General features: G+C 42.5%; 1 protein-coding gene across 1 annotated transcript in view; it reads right to left on the reverse strand.

The window, feature by feature from the left end:
* The window catches only part of USP10 (ubiquitin specific peptidase 10), a 71994-nt gene that overhangs the window by 38980 nt on the left and 17920 nt on the right, over nt 1-15094 (reverse strand). The window contains exon 2 of the mRNA XM_040633239.1: nt 958-1026. Within this exon, the coding sequence (XP_040489173.1) occupies nt 958-1026 (69 nt within the window). The remainder of the gene's footprint in view (nt 1-957; nt 1027-15094) is intronic.

The raw sequence follows: 15094 nt of genomic DNA on the forward strand, positions 1-15094 counted from the left end.
GAGAAACCCACAGAGGCACGTAAAATATGTTTACTGCAACCTTTCTGTAACAGTGTACAAACTAAAGACCTAAATGGTCCTCCAGAGGAAAAAATGCAAATGAGCGGAGATAGCTGTTGATAGCTGTTCTATCAGCGGTACTCAGCAATTAAAATCAAAGAACAAAACCCAAAACATATTAGCATAGATAAATGTAAAGAATATGTTTGTTTGAAATAAAAAAACCTCAAAATAATGAATATACAGCTGACCCTTAAACAACATGGGTTTCAACTGTGCAGGTCCACTTCACAGGCAGATTTTTTTCTATAAATACAGTACAGTTCTATAAATGTATTTTCTCTTATTATTTTCCTAACATTTTCTTTTCTCTGGCTTACTTTATTCTAAGAATAACTGCATAATACTTACAACACAAAATGTGCTAATCAACTGTTCATGTTATCAGTAAGGCTTCTGGTCATCAGTAGGCTATTAGTAGTTAAGTTTTGGGGGAATCAAACGTTATACGCAGATTTTCAAATGAACTGGGATTGGCGCTCCTAACCTCTGCGTTGTTCAAGAGTCAACTGCAGTATGAAACCGTTTATCATTTAAACCACATAAAATAGTATGATATTACTATCTGTTGATACCCATGTACGTAGTAAGAGGTGAAAACCATAGTCAGTAAACAATACCAATTCAGCAGAGTTGTTACTTCTGGGAAGGGAGGGGAACGAGATGGGAGAGGGGTACAAAGGAGGCTTCAAATGTAACTGTGATGTTTTGCTATTCATAAATACAGCAAAATGTTAATACCAGTCAAATCTGGTTGGTGGTTTTGGGCATTTCTCCTATTGTCCCTGTATTTTCCTGTACACTGGATTTATCAAAAGCATAAATTAAAAAAATCAAAACTAAAACATAACCATTAATTATATCTACACATATACTCAATAAAGCGTTTTGTCTTACCTCAACTGAAGAGCGAGGAGTCACAAAGAACTGATTGAATTCATCAGGGCTAAAATCTCCAAAAATATACTGGAAAAGAAAAAAAAAAGTCACTGATCACATAAGGCATACAATTTATATACTTTCAGGAAAAATGCTACATATTAAACCAATCCTATGAAATGTGTAGGCCAGAAGCCCCAAGACCCTTAGTTAAACAAATCAAGGGTGCTCTGCAAAATGGAGATTTCCAATTACAAACAAGAAGATACTACTTAGCCTTTTCAATAAATTGTCAAAGAACACTGTAAAATCGATACAGCTTATTTTGAAACAGGCCAATTGTGTACACCAAACGAGTAAGCACAGTTCTGCTTGAAGGAGAACTTTCTGGCTCACAGACACTTGCAGGTGTCCCATTCACCTTTCCGCTGACTCATTTATATGTCCATTTCAGTGCTGTCTGCTACACGCACTACTGGAAAGCAGAAAACACGGTTCACATGGGAAGACAGAGAAATCCAAAAAAAGAATAATGCTATTGATCCTGAGGATCTTTAAGATGTGTATGTACATTCTTATCCTGAAACTTTATTTAACCATGACATATGACCGTATTACTGAACAGACACAAGTCTACCTGTAAACCCTCACTTCAAAGAATTCTGAACGTGACTTTCTGGAAAAACTACTGGTTCAACTGCACGGAAGCAAGTCTGGCAAGTGCCTAGCAGTTCATATTCTCCCTGGAACTTTAAAAACTAAGTCATTGACAAGAATCAGTACGACTAGATTTCTACAACAGAGAAGCGCTCACTAAATTATTCATTCATCTAATCAATAATTATTCAGAGCCTACTAACGCCATGCATGATGTATCAGTACTGGGGATAAAAATGGTAAGCAGACCTGTGGCTCCTCTGCTCTAACAGAGCTGAGTAACCTGCAGGGAAATGTACAAGCATGTGATTCAAAAATAACCAGTAACTACGTATTATATAAACGGATAATGCCTATTATTATCGTAAATGTGAATAAATGATAACTAACTCCCACAGCCTATTAGTAAGAATACACCAAGGACCACCTGGGCGGTACAGTCAGTTAAATGGCCAACTCCTGATTTCGGCTCAGGTCATGATCCTAGGGTCCTAGGATCAAGCCCCATGGCAGGCTCCCAGCTCAGCGGGGAGCCTATTTGAGATTCTCCCTCTCCCCCTCTGCATGTGCTCTCTCTCGCATATAGATAAATCTTAAAAAAAAAAAAAAAAGAATGCACTGATATTTCTTTAAAAAATTTTTTAAATTTGCTTATTTATTTTAGAGAGAGTGTGCAAGTGTGAGCATGGGAGGAGCAGAGGGGGAAGGGTAGAGGGAGGGGAAAGAATCTCAAGCAGCCTCCCCGATGAGCACAGAGCCCTACAGGGGCTCAATCTCACGACCCTGAGATCATGACCTGAGCCTAAACCAAGAGTCAGACACTCAACTGACTCAGCCGCCAGGTGCCCCAATGCACGAATATTTCACAGGAAAATACTGCTAGAGGGGCTCTTTAGCAATAGCTAGCAAAACTGCAAATATGTATTAATAACAAGAATATCGTCACATAATACTCACATATACTTGCAAAAATCCATAAAGAAACTGTGCATTAATAGTAATGGTGAAAATAAGCAGGGTCCCAAAACAATTTAGAAATCATCGCCTGCAATACTTTCACCGTGAACTCAGACCTACTTGTCATTTCCAACACCAGGGAAAAAGCCTGTATTAACTGCAGTCAGGTGTAATCGCAACCTACGGAAGGGAAAGGGATCTTTCAGTGAAAAGGAAGTGGAAGAAAGGGTGGGGGTGAAGAAACAGCTCTGCCAACTGGCATTCCTTTAGAGTCCCACTACAGAGAGAGATCCTTAGGTCTAGATATAAAACCTCAAAATTTACTCAGCAGGAAATGAAAAGACAAGCCATAAACTGGGAGAAAATAATCCCAACAATACCAAATGCTGACAAGGATAAGGAATGACTGAAACTTTCTACATGGCTGACACAGAAGCAGAACGGTACAGCCCCTGTGGAAAAGAGTTTGGCAGTTTCATACCAAGTTATCCCACACCTACTCACTCACCCAAGAGAAATAAAGACCTATGTCCGTGAAAAAACCTGTATGCTGATGTTTACAGCAGCTCTGCTCATAATCACTAAAAACCACCCAAATGTCCATCAAAAGCTGAATGTGGTACATCTATAAAATGAAATGCTACTCAATGGCTCTCAAAAGCATTTAAGGGAAAGAAGTCCAAATTAAAAAACTACATGTGGTATGGTTACAATTTATGTAATATTCTATGGCAAAACTATAAGGACAGAAAACAGATGAGTGGCTGTCAAAGGCTGGGGAAGGGCTGATCACAAAGAGGCACAAGAGAACTTTTGGGGGTGATGAAATATTCACAGGGGAAGCCTGCTGGAAAAACAGTACCTGCCCTAATTTCCAAGGAAACACCCAACCCACTACAACATTAATGATTTCAGTCCCCATACAGGAATGGACATGTGAGGACAATGAATGAAAAGAATTACTCTTAAAAATGAGTCAATGTAGCAAACACAGGAAAAAGAAGAGAAAGCAAAGAAATTCTAATGTGTATCCTTACAGAGATTCTGGCCGATGAAATAAACCCAGATAGACATAACAAAGGAGCCAGCAGCAGCGCCTGGCTGGCTCAGTCGAAGAGCTTGCTACTCTTCATCTCAGGGTTGTGTGTGAGTCTGAGCCCCTGTTGGGCACAGAACCCACTTACTTAAAAAAGCGGAAGAGGGGGGAGGATGCTATCAGAGAACAAGGAAGTATTCGTGCAGATCAGAAGGTCGTTCAATTTAAATTACTAAATTTAAAAACTCAGCAGAAGGTCTTAACAGGCAGAATCAACAAGACTATAAAGCAATGAAGCAATGAAGCAATCTCCAAGAAAAAACTATTATGTCTGTAGAAGTTTTGAGCATTTTATTTGTTTTCATTCTATTCCACAATTAAGATTACTCCTCAAATGCAAAACAGAAATAATTCTTTGACAACCACAAACCTTTCTGTTGGGGGAGGGGTGCTTAAGAATTCCAGAAAATGAATTCAAGAGATACAAGAGTTGTAAACAAAGCAGCAGGACCCAAGAAACTGCTGATACTGCAGCTGTGAAGTCCAATGCAGATAATAAGAGTCACTAAACTGGATTCCTGGTGCTTAATTTAATATAAATAGCAAAAACATCCATTTTATCTTCTCTTACGAAGAAGGACCCCTATTTTATTTCAGAATGTGGAGAAGACATATAAGGATGAGAACTGGAAGGTTCGACAAGATCATTAGGTTATTTTCTTGAGGCACGTTTTCTTCCTGGGTCTGAAAATAAAAACAAAACGCTCAATTAAATCACACTTCTAAGCACACTTTCTTATTTCGGTTCACATACAATCTAAAGTCTTAAAAACAGAGATATGGGTAGTGCAGTAAGAGAACTAAAACTCTAGACGACTTAGTAATACCGTCAATAAAAAGGACACGCGAATGCCAGTATGACCTGTGAGCGCCAAGTCCCTGCACCAGGGGGCTAGGAGCAGCCTCACCGCCAACCATGGCAATGCTCAGAAAGGTTCCAAGGAAAAATTTTCTGTTACATTCAATTTTACGTTTTTACTGCTTTACTTATTTATTTTTTTTAAGAGAGGGAGAGAGAGAAAGAGAATCTCAAGCAGGCTCCATGCCCAGAACAGAGCCCAATACGGGGCTCAATTTCACGACCTGAGCCGAAATCAAGAGTTAGACGCTCAACCAACTGAGCCACCCAGTGGCTTTCTTTATTTTTAAAGTATTATTTGAGGGGCACCTGGGTGGCTCAGAGGGTTAAGCATCTGCCTTCGGCTGGGGTCATGATCTCACGGTCCTGGGATAGAGCCGAGTTGGGCTCCCTGCTCATCGGGAAGTCTGCTTCTCCCTCTACCCCCACCTCATTCTCTCTCAAGTAAATAAATAAAATCTTAAAAAAAAAATTTTTTTTTTAAGTATTATCTGAAAAACTTTCAGGACTCCTGGGTGGCTCAGTCAGTTAAGAATCTGCCTTTGGGGGGCGCCTGGGTGGCTCAGTCATTAAACGTCTGCCTTTGGCTCAGGTCATGATCCCGGCGTTCTGGGGCATTCTGGGATCGAGCCCCGCATCGGGCTCCGGGAGCCTGCTTCTCCCTCTCCCACTCCCCCTGCTTGTGTTCCCTCTCTCGATGCCTCTCTCTGTCAAATAAATAAATAAAATCTTAAAAAAAAAAAAATCTGGTTTTGGCTCAGGTCATGATCCCAGAGTCCTGGAATCCAGTCCTGCATCAGGCCCCTTGCTCAGCAGGGAGCCTGCTTCTCCTTCTGCCTGTTACTTCCCCTACTTATGCAGACACCCGCTCTGACAAATGGATAAATAAAATCTTTAAAAAAAAAAAAAAAGAAGAAGAAAGAAAAAAAGAAAAGAAAAACTTCCCTATAGATTTTAAATGTGTTTTTATTTTTTTTAAGATATATTTATTCTAGATAGAGTGCAGGGGGAGGGGCAGAGAGAATCCTCAAGCAGACTCCCCACTGAGTGAGGAGCCATTGCGGGACTCGATCCCAGAACCCTGAGATCATGACCTGAGCTGCAATCAAGAGTCAGATGCTCAACTGATGGAGCCACCCAGGCACCCCTAAATGTGTTTTTATTACAACTTCATGCCAATCATTTCTCTACTGGATACATACCTTCAACCTGATCACAAATCTAACTGGGGAAAAATGCAGAAGAGCTTGCTTTACAAGTGGGAAGAAAATCTCCAGGTACTGTTAAACGAAGAGAAAACTCTGGGTACACAAGGGAAGAAAAGCTGGAGCAGAAGAAAAGCCAAGCAGAGGCAGTGCAGCCCCACCAGATTCCTAGTGTGTCTCTTGTCAGAATTCTTAGTTCTGAACCATATAAAAACCTTATCTATTCAAAAAATTACTTGCAAAAAGTCAATGTAAACAATTCAGAAATCACTGTACAACTATTCAAAGATACCCACTTCGCAAAAAAATTACAAGTTTGCACCTAAATTTGCGCCTGTGTTCATTTCAAGATCTCAATGACAACAGGTTAGGACTTGACAAAAACATTCAATCCAAAAGAGCCGTCATAAGCAACTAACTACCAACTATGCAAGGCTAAAATATCACTGAGCACTCAACAAATGGCTAGCTGGAGCCGCTCTTCCCGCAACGTGGTTTCAATAAACAACGCCGTCGAAGTACCCGTGCATCACATCCTCCTGCCACCGATTTCCAACCCTTCAAAGGCACATCTTTGAAAACGAGCGGCTACACCTCCACAATATAAACAGCGGTCATTTCAGTTGTGTGAGTGGGATGACAGAGGGCACTGATAGGAAGCTGGTGCCAAGAACGGCGGCATTTGTGCAAGGTGCCCACCTCCCTGAGGAACCTGGTTGGGATGTGTTTCCTGATGTTCATGGCAGAGAAACAACACAGATCTTTCTTCTGTGTGTCTGTACACATACTGCTGATGCTTAACCAGAAATGCAAATGTAATGAAGGAACAGTACAGGAGGGAGTTCAGTCTCACAGAGGAGCTGAGCTCAAGCCCTTGGGGGCTCAGGCAAGGGAACGCTTCCTGAACGTGAATCCCCGCAGCGCATATGCAACAAATTGGACAATTGTTTCTTTCTAGGAACAGTAACGAATGCCTCTTTGGTAACCATTCAAATGTTCACTTGGAACAATTTAACGAAGTATGGTAAAAATTCTAAGGCTATGACATCATTTCAGTGTTTAACAAAATCACTTACATCATTCAAAACTGACTACAGGAAGCATTACCACAAGTAAGCATTTATTATCCACACCGTTCCAGAAAGGCAAATAGAGTTGCTTATAAAATAAAAGTGAGCTTACATAAATTCAGTGGGAGAAAAAAAAGGTAATTTTTAAATAACCTGAAACTACAAAGGCCAAATATTTATTCTCGAGCAAATCCCAATGCATGGACATAGAGTATGCTGCCCTGCGTTCTACTGACAAGTATTTAACTAAATCTGCCTGACGAGAGGCTGAAGCCACACAGTGCTGTGACCCTGAGGAGTCTGTCACAAAAATTCAGGACGGCCAACTGCCATTACACGTTCAGGTTCTACCACCTCCTGCTCCAAAGCCTTCCAAATGTTCAATCACAAATTATTCTAGGTGTTTGGCAAAATGAGGAATGTGACCAAACAGGAGCAGGGCTGTGCTCTTCAAAAAAAGTGTTATGAGAGACCGTGGAAACGTCCCAGATGACAGAAGCTAAAGAGACATGACAAGTGAATGCAGTGCCTGACCCCAGACTGAATCCCGTCCTGGAGGGAAATGCTATAAAGGAGATTATTAGGTCAACTGACAAAATTAGAATACTGACAGTAGGTTATGAAAAGTACTGTCCAGTGTAGATTTATGAAAGCGGTAACTGTCCTACTGTGCTTATATAAGAGAATATTCCTATTCTGAGGAAATACATTCAAGCACATGGGGGTAAAAGATCATGGTGCATAATCTCTCAACTCTCGGAGACTGGAGGAAAAACTGTGTGTCCGGGTGTGTCTGCGAGTTTGGGAATATGTGTGTGAGTGAGGAGAGAACTCAAGCACACACCAATGATTAAGAAAAGGTTAAATCTTAACTGGTTAAGCTGGGGAAAGGAGTAAATGGGGGTTCTTCATACTATTTTTATTTTTGCAACTTCTGTAAATTTGAAATTATTTCCAAATGAAGAGATTTATTTTTTAAAAAGCCAAAGCAGAAAATACTCAGTTGCGAAGAAAACCCTCACACCCTCTCTTTATGTGAGTGTGAGACATTCACCTTTCTCTGGAGGATTATTAATAAATGTATTTTAAAGTCTTTTTAGGGAAAAAATATTATAGGAGTCTGGGTTAGAAAAGATAAAAAGGATTCTGCCTGATTTCACAGGATTTCTAATTTAGTGATTGACTGCATGGACAACTGAGTCTGCGTGAGAGAAGAAACAGTATGAGCAAGTGCATTCTTTCTCGCATTTTCAAACACCGGTGCCGGGCCCGGCAGACAGAAGCTCACTCAGGCCACAGGTTCGGTGAGGATAAAACAAAAGAAGGTGCCTGAAGGCCCTCTGTCGACCCAACTGCATGACAAAAATGTTTATATTGTCATTTATAATTTCACTCTTCTAATAGTTGTAGCAAATACTGTCTAAGGCAAAAGCTGGAAACTCCCTCTAGGTTTTGAGCAACCCCCACCAGAGTTGGCTAAATAATGGAGTCAGGAGGAGAAACATGAAAGCAAAACGGAATGCTCCCTCCCCAGCAGCCAGGATGCCCGCAGGAAAGGCACGTGGTCAGGGGGCATGTCCCAAGGGCTTGCGGCCTCTCCACTCCCCGCTCGGGGACACAAGCCAGTGAGGTGCAGAGGCTCCTGCCCAACACCAGGGACACAGCTGACCTCCCCTCATTTCCTACTCACCTCAGCTCAGGCTTTCAGAACTCCCAGTTTGCATGTTTGATTATTTTCTGATCCTTGCTAGAGAGGATATGATAAAAACAGATTTAAGAAGTGCTGCAGGAAAAGGTGGCAAACCCACAACACAGGACAGAGACAAGACACCACACTGAAACACAGACCCTGGATGTGGCTGCTCTGGGTCTCATCTTCCGGAGACCCGAGGCCATGGCCCTTAAGAGGGTCTGGCTCTGTAAAGCCCAGGGAAGGGGCTGGTTAAACGTGGAAACAGCACGTTCATGCTACAAGAAAAGCAACCGTGCAAGGTCCCCGCAGGAAGCTTCCCCGCTACAGGGCGGGCTAGCTCCACACAGATCTGCCACAGCGCAGGCAGGAGAAACGGGGCGCTAGCACTCCAGCGAGGCACTAGGGGGCGCAGAAGCACAGCACGCTGCGCCTCCAGTCCAACTTTCAAAAACCTCCCCTCTAAAAGCACAAATACATACACAGGGCGCCACCAAAGCGTGTTCTCTGCCTTCATAAGGACTTCTGGAAATACGAGATCAGCCTCCGAGGGAAAAAATGAAGATACAAGGCTCCGTGAACGTCCCTCAGTCTCCCAAGGCAGGCAGGCAACGGCAGGAGCCCCAGTTCCAGAACCACCTCTGGCGTCCAGGCCTAAGTCAAGCCTCGCAGGATGCAAGGACAGAAGCAGGCGCCGCCAACAAGAGGCCGAGAGGCACAAAGTCTCCTTCTCCCTCATTTCCCAGCCCAAGAAAGCTGAATTTGAGAGAGATGACAAAACACGAAGGGCTAACAAACTGTTCCCAAGGGTGAGGTAAGTGTTAATTTCATCTCTAACATGAGGGTGTGCTGGACTAAGCAACTTCCAGAGCTCTCCCCGGCTCCAAATCTCCTGAATCTAACAAGAACAAAGAAACGGGGTCTGGAAACGTCCTCAGGCGAATCCATGCTACCACATGGACGAAGCCTGAAAACATCACGCGGAGTAAAAGAAGTCAGACATGATAGGGCTGCAAGCTGTAGCATTCCAGTCATACGAAACGTCTAGCAGAGGTAATCTAGAGACAGCAGGTAAATTGTGGTTGTCAGGTGTTCAAGGAAAGGGGAAGTCACTGCTAATGGATATGGGGTTTCCTTCTGGAGTGATGAAATGTTCTAAAACTGACTGTGGTGATGGCTGCCCAACTCTGTGAACACACTAAACACACTAAAGCGCACTCTGCTTAAAATGGGTGAGTGCTATGGTATGTGAATTCTATCTCAATAAAGTAAAAAAAAAAAAAAGGTCTGTGCTTGCCTTTTAAAAAGTCTAATTTCTTTACTAAACTTTTTAAAGCATTTATTTATTTATTTATTTGAGAGAGAGAGAGAGAGGAAGCGCGCGAGCAGGAAGCCTGACAAGGGGCTCGATCCCAGCACCCTGGGACCAGGACCTGAACTGAAGGCAAATGCTTAACCAACTGAGCCACCCAGGTGCCCCTGCACTAACCTTTACTGATCATGCCTCTTACTTGATGGATGCTAACTGCTGTCTACTGAACAGTCGGTCACAGCACACTTTCAACTCCACAAAGTGGTGTGGGTGGTTTGGGAACACATGGAGATGACACTGTTTGGGGAGTCGATGCACAGCAGGAATTTCATTGATTTAACCGTATGTACTGAGCACCGACTACCCACACTGAGCTGTGCTAGATTATAAGAAACTGAATACAACAGACACAGGGTTCAGGACACCGTGACATTTACAGTTTTATCGCAGCACCAGTAGACTGCAAGTTGCAGTGTCACAAGGGGCAAAAGCAGACAAAGGGAGGCAGAGGAAGGCCTGATCCTTAATGGACTGGGTTGGAGCAGAGGGGTCCTGAGAAAGGGACAGAATGGACAAACTGTGTTACAAAGCCACTCCCACAGGCAGGACCCCATTCTCACAATTCAAGCATCAAAAGAGCACAATGTAGTGTCTAGTTTCACGTGGTTTGTGTATTTTATGTGACAACTGAAGTCCTATCAGAAGACTGCCTCTCACCTTCCCGAGCAGGATCTGTAATGGGTTGGCTGTATACTCTCTAAATGCTTTCATGGAGATTCTGAGCTAAAACTTGTCCCTACCAAATGCATTTCCAAATTAGAAAACATGATTCATATAACAGAAATCCATTTTTTACCAACTATCCAGTCCTATGTCTACAATAGAGTTAGTTACTTCACACAAAGGCAGTTAAATTTTAACTTGCTTTGCTCTAAACTAATACTAAACAGCAAGATAAAAGCGCCCACATTATACAGTAACTTGCTATCTAGAATTTTAATCACATGGAAAAGACCTGATAAATTACTAGGGAGCGAATTTAGTGCATGTTATCCGGGATAGCTCTGGTAGAAGTTCAAGATTCCAGATTCCACCTACTTTAATTTTCATTACAATCACCTAGGTGCTAATCTAGGAAGGAAGGTATGGGAAGAAAGGCAAGGAAGGCGAGAAGGGAAGAAAAGAGAAGAAAAGGGAAAACAAGCAGAACACCAATAAACAAGAAACTTTAGCAGTAGCTCTACCTTTGCTGGGGCCCAGGGTGAATGAGAAGATAGGCTGGCTGCAGGGGGCACAAGCGGAAGTTCTGGGAGCCAGAGAAAGGGTTGAAAGGTATCTTACCTGTGGAGGTGATTACACAAACATGTGCATTTGTTAAGATTCATCATATATACTTTAAAAGGGTGAAATTCAGATATATTATGTCTCCATAAAGTTGTTTTTTGTTTTGTTTTTTTTTAAAGAATAGGAACCAAGTTAAATTCATCTTTGTATTGCCAGCAGCTAATACAGTAAGTACTTAGCATACAGTAGGTGCTCAAAAAAGCCTTGCTGAGCAGTGAATTCAGGAAAAGGAAGATGAAGAGAAAACCCTACGGCCAATGTAAGTTCTAGGGATAAGGAATGATAACCTCTCCAGCCTCCACATCGGGGAAACTTCCCACATGTCAGTGCTGTCAAATCACCTGGACTGCCCTGACTGGTTTTTTATTCTGTTTTTAAGATCAGAGATGTTCCAGCCAGAAGCACAATTTTCACTTTTCAATATAATCTTTAAATATATAACTTTTAATTTTTAAATGTAACATTTAAACATAAGACAATTTGAATTAAGCTTTACAGAAAACTTATTCAGTGCATGTATTTTGACCCAGAGGAAAATCATGCACAATTACCACGGGGTCTCCCAAACTAAAGAAAAACCAACTTTCACATTTTAAATCCAGAAGGGGAAAAAAGGGTAAAACAAATGACAGATGTGATCAAAAAGTATCAGGGCAGGTCAACGTTCTAAAAACCCAGTTTCATTCCCTACCCCTACTATCCTTGCCTACCAAATAAGTCTCCTATGTACAGTGTGAAGAGGGCACTCTCCCAGTCTTTACTGTCCCTCCCTCTTTTTGGTTCAAACTTTTTATTTTTTAACATATTCCACTAAGAACCACCTATCTGCACTCAGATTCACTTTTCTGTCATCAACGTGGACTCTTGTTCTTGTGGACAAACAATTCTTCCCTTTTAAACTGATGCACCATAAAGTTAGCAAGCCTGACAGTACCAAGTGCTGGGAGGACACAGAAGAAGGGGAGCTCTCATGACTGCCGGTGCAGGTGCCAAACAACACAGACACTCTGGGGAAACTCGGCAGCTTTCTATAAAATAAAACGTGCACACCATGCGACCCAGCAATTCCACTTCCAGATAGTTTACCCACAAGAAGTGAAAACCTATGTCCAGCAAAGACTCGCACATGAATGCAGACCACAGCTTCAATCATTACAAACACGACAACGACAAATGTTCATCGGAGGTGAAGAAAGAAACCGTAGTACAGCCATATAATGAAAACCACTCCACACTGAAAGGGAGAGAATTCTTACAGTATGGACGAATCTCAAAATGTTACGCAGAGTGAGAGAAGCCAGAAAGAAGAGTACACGCCACATAATTCTGCCTCGACAAAATTCTAGAAAAGGGGAAGAGCCTCCAGGGACAGCAGATCAAGACCTGCCTCAGTACAGGATAGAGATCCACGGCAAAGGGGCATGAGGGAACTTCCGGGCAGCAGACTGACTGTGGTAGTAGTTACCTTGGCATGTATTTATCAAAGCTCAAACTGAAAACCGAAAATTTTGAGCACACTTATTGTATTAAATTATACCTCAAAATGGTTGATTTTTCAAAATCCATGCGCAATCAATGCACACCTACAAATAAGGTGGATGAGGCAGCCGTATTATAAAAACAGCTCTTGAAGACCAAGGACCACAGCATAAATCTTTCATTTACATAAGTATTCTTAAGTATTCTGTTTGTAAACATCCACGCACTAGGACTTTTTTAAAGATGCCATGTTCGTTGGTCCAAAGACTTACTGGTAGCATCCACCACCACCCAGCATACTGTGCAGGACACCTGTATCTTCCTGCCTGTTCTCACCGTAAGGGTGTCCACTCTTGTACTTCTCCAATCACTAGGCCTCAGACTGTTCTGGCCCGGCTCAGCCTTTGTAAGTGCCTAGATCCCCGGACCCCCTATCCAAACCCCACACCACACACAGACAATTACTGCCAGGAACACTGAGTCAAACCTCACGTGTCTCATTAAACAGAGAGCTACATGGGCAGAAACTTGTAAGTGCGTCTGTTCTACAGGATTTTTCACTTAATGAAATATGCTGGAACCAAACCAACAGAAGCTGGCCTACTGAAGGCCACCTGCCAGAAAGGAAAGTGCATCGCTGAACCAGAGTTTCAGGTTTAAACACATTTGGAAAAAAGCAGTGTTACTACATAAATGACTTTCTTCAATTTGCTGGCCATTACCCATGGTTTCTTAAATACCTCGCAAGATCTAGGGCTGCCCAACTTACACCCCTGTCTGTATCCCATACATCCAGAGGGAGGAAGATACCGTCAACCCTTTCTATGGCTCTCAAAACTTCCCCGTGTTCCCCTTAATGAGTTGCTTTGGTTGTTAATGAAAATCAAAGTTACTTAGAAGAGTTGGTCCAAGCAATAAAAGCTGCTAAACTACGACCTGCTGAAAATAAAAGAACACAACAAATACGGTGCTGACAGCTAAGGCCAGCAGAGTCCACTGAGGAAGCAGTCCACTGCTTGCTTTTTCAGCTTTACTTCTACCTAATGATCTGCTGAAAACGAAGACTGCAACTATGCAGAAATAGTTTCCTTTACCAGCCAAAACAACAGACTGAACTTCATTCCTTAAGTATGTATTTAAGTTCACTGTTATGATTAAAAATCTTTTAAGATTTATTTATTTGAGAGAGAGAGAGCAAGCGAGCAAGCACACACGAGTGGGAAAGGGAGAAAGAGAGAACCTCAAGCAGATTCTGAGCTAAGTGTGGAGCCTGACATGGGGCTTGACCTCACGACCCTGAGATCACGACCTGAGCCAAAACCAAGAGTCGGACATTTAACCGACTGTGTCACCCAGGGGCCCCTAAAAATCTAGAGAAAATAAAACCTGAGACTTCAGAAAGTCCCCTTTACGGTAAATATGTACAGCTCAAAACTTCAGTATCCTAGAAAAGAGGTATTTTACCCAATTAGCTCACAATACTGTTTCCCATACAGAAGCAGAAAATCAAACACTGGTGGGGCTCACCTAGCAGGGAAGCAGGGTGAGCTATGCAGGTTAAAGGCCGAAGGCAGTGATTCTCAGCCCAGGCTATCCCCTAGAATCACCTGAGGATCCTCAGGTCATAGCTGCAAAAAATCAGGGTTCAGTGGGGGTAAGGGGCGCCCAGGCTTCATTCAACATTTTGAACACTTCCTGTGTAATTCTGATGTGCAGTTAGGGTTCTGAATCACTGTGCAGGGGTGTTCCCATAACCTAGGGAAAAGCTCTACCACTATACACAATTGAAGGGTGGGAGAAACTAAGCAGACAACAGGAGGGAAGGTGAGCAGAGCTACTTTGCCACTCAGTTATGCCCCCAAACCAGACAGAAGCAACTATGAAACAATTTGAAACGATTATTCACTTTATAAGATGACCTACTGCTTGATGAACAACATCCAGGACAGATGTTTTTAAACGGGGAACTCCTGGGGCACCTGGGTAGCTCAGCTGACTAAGTGTCTGCCTTTGGCTTGGGTTTGATTCCAGGGTCCTGCCCGTGCTCAGCAGAGAGTCTGCTTCTCCCTCTCCCTCTGCCCCTCTCCACACTCAAGCTCACATGCATGTGCTCTCATAAATAAACAAAATCTTAAAATAATAAAATAACAAAATAAAATGAGAACTCTTTTAGTGTTTTTAAGGGTGTATCGATCACTAACAACTTAAAGACAACAAGGCTAAATGGCAATCAGAAGAAAAACTATCATGCAACTGAAATAATTTGACAAAAAAAATTCCACTCCTATGCAACTTTTTAAAAATTTAATTTATTTATTTTAGAGAGAGTGTGTGAGCAAAGGGAGGGAGAGGGAGGGGGAAAGAATCTCAAGCAGACTCCTCCCTGAGTGCAGAGCCCTATGTGGGACTCGATCTCATGAACCCAAGAACACGACCTGAGAGAAAACCAAGAGTCAGACGCTCAACCCACTCAACCAGCCTGGTAC

The sequence above is a fragment of the Ursus maritimus genome, unplaced genomic scaffold (assembly GCF_017311325.1).
Source record: "Ursus maritimus isolate PB19 unplaced genomic scaffold, ASM1731132v1 scaffold_19, whole genome shotgun sequence".
NCBI classification, from domain to species: Eukaryota; Metazoa; Chordata; class Mammalia; order Carnivora; family Ursidae; genus Ursus; species Ursus maritimus.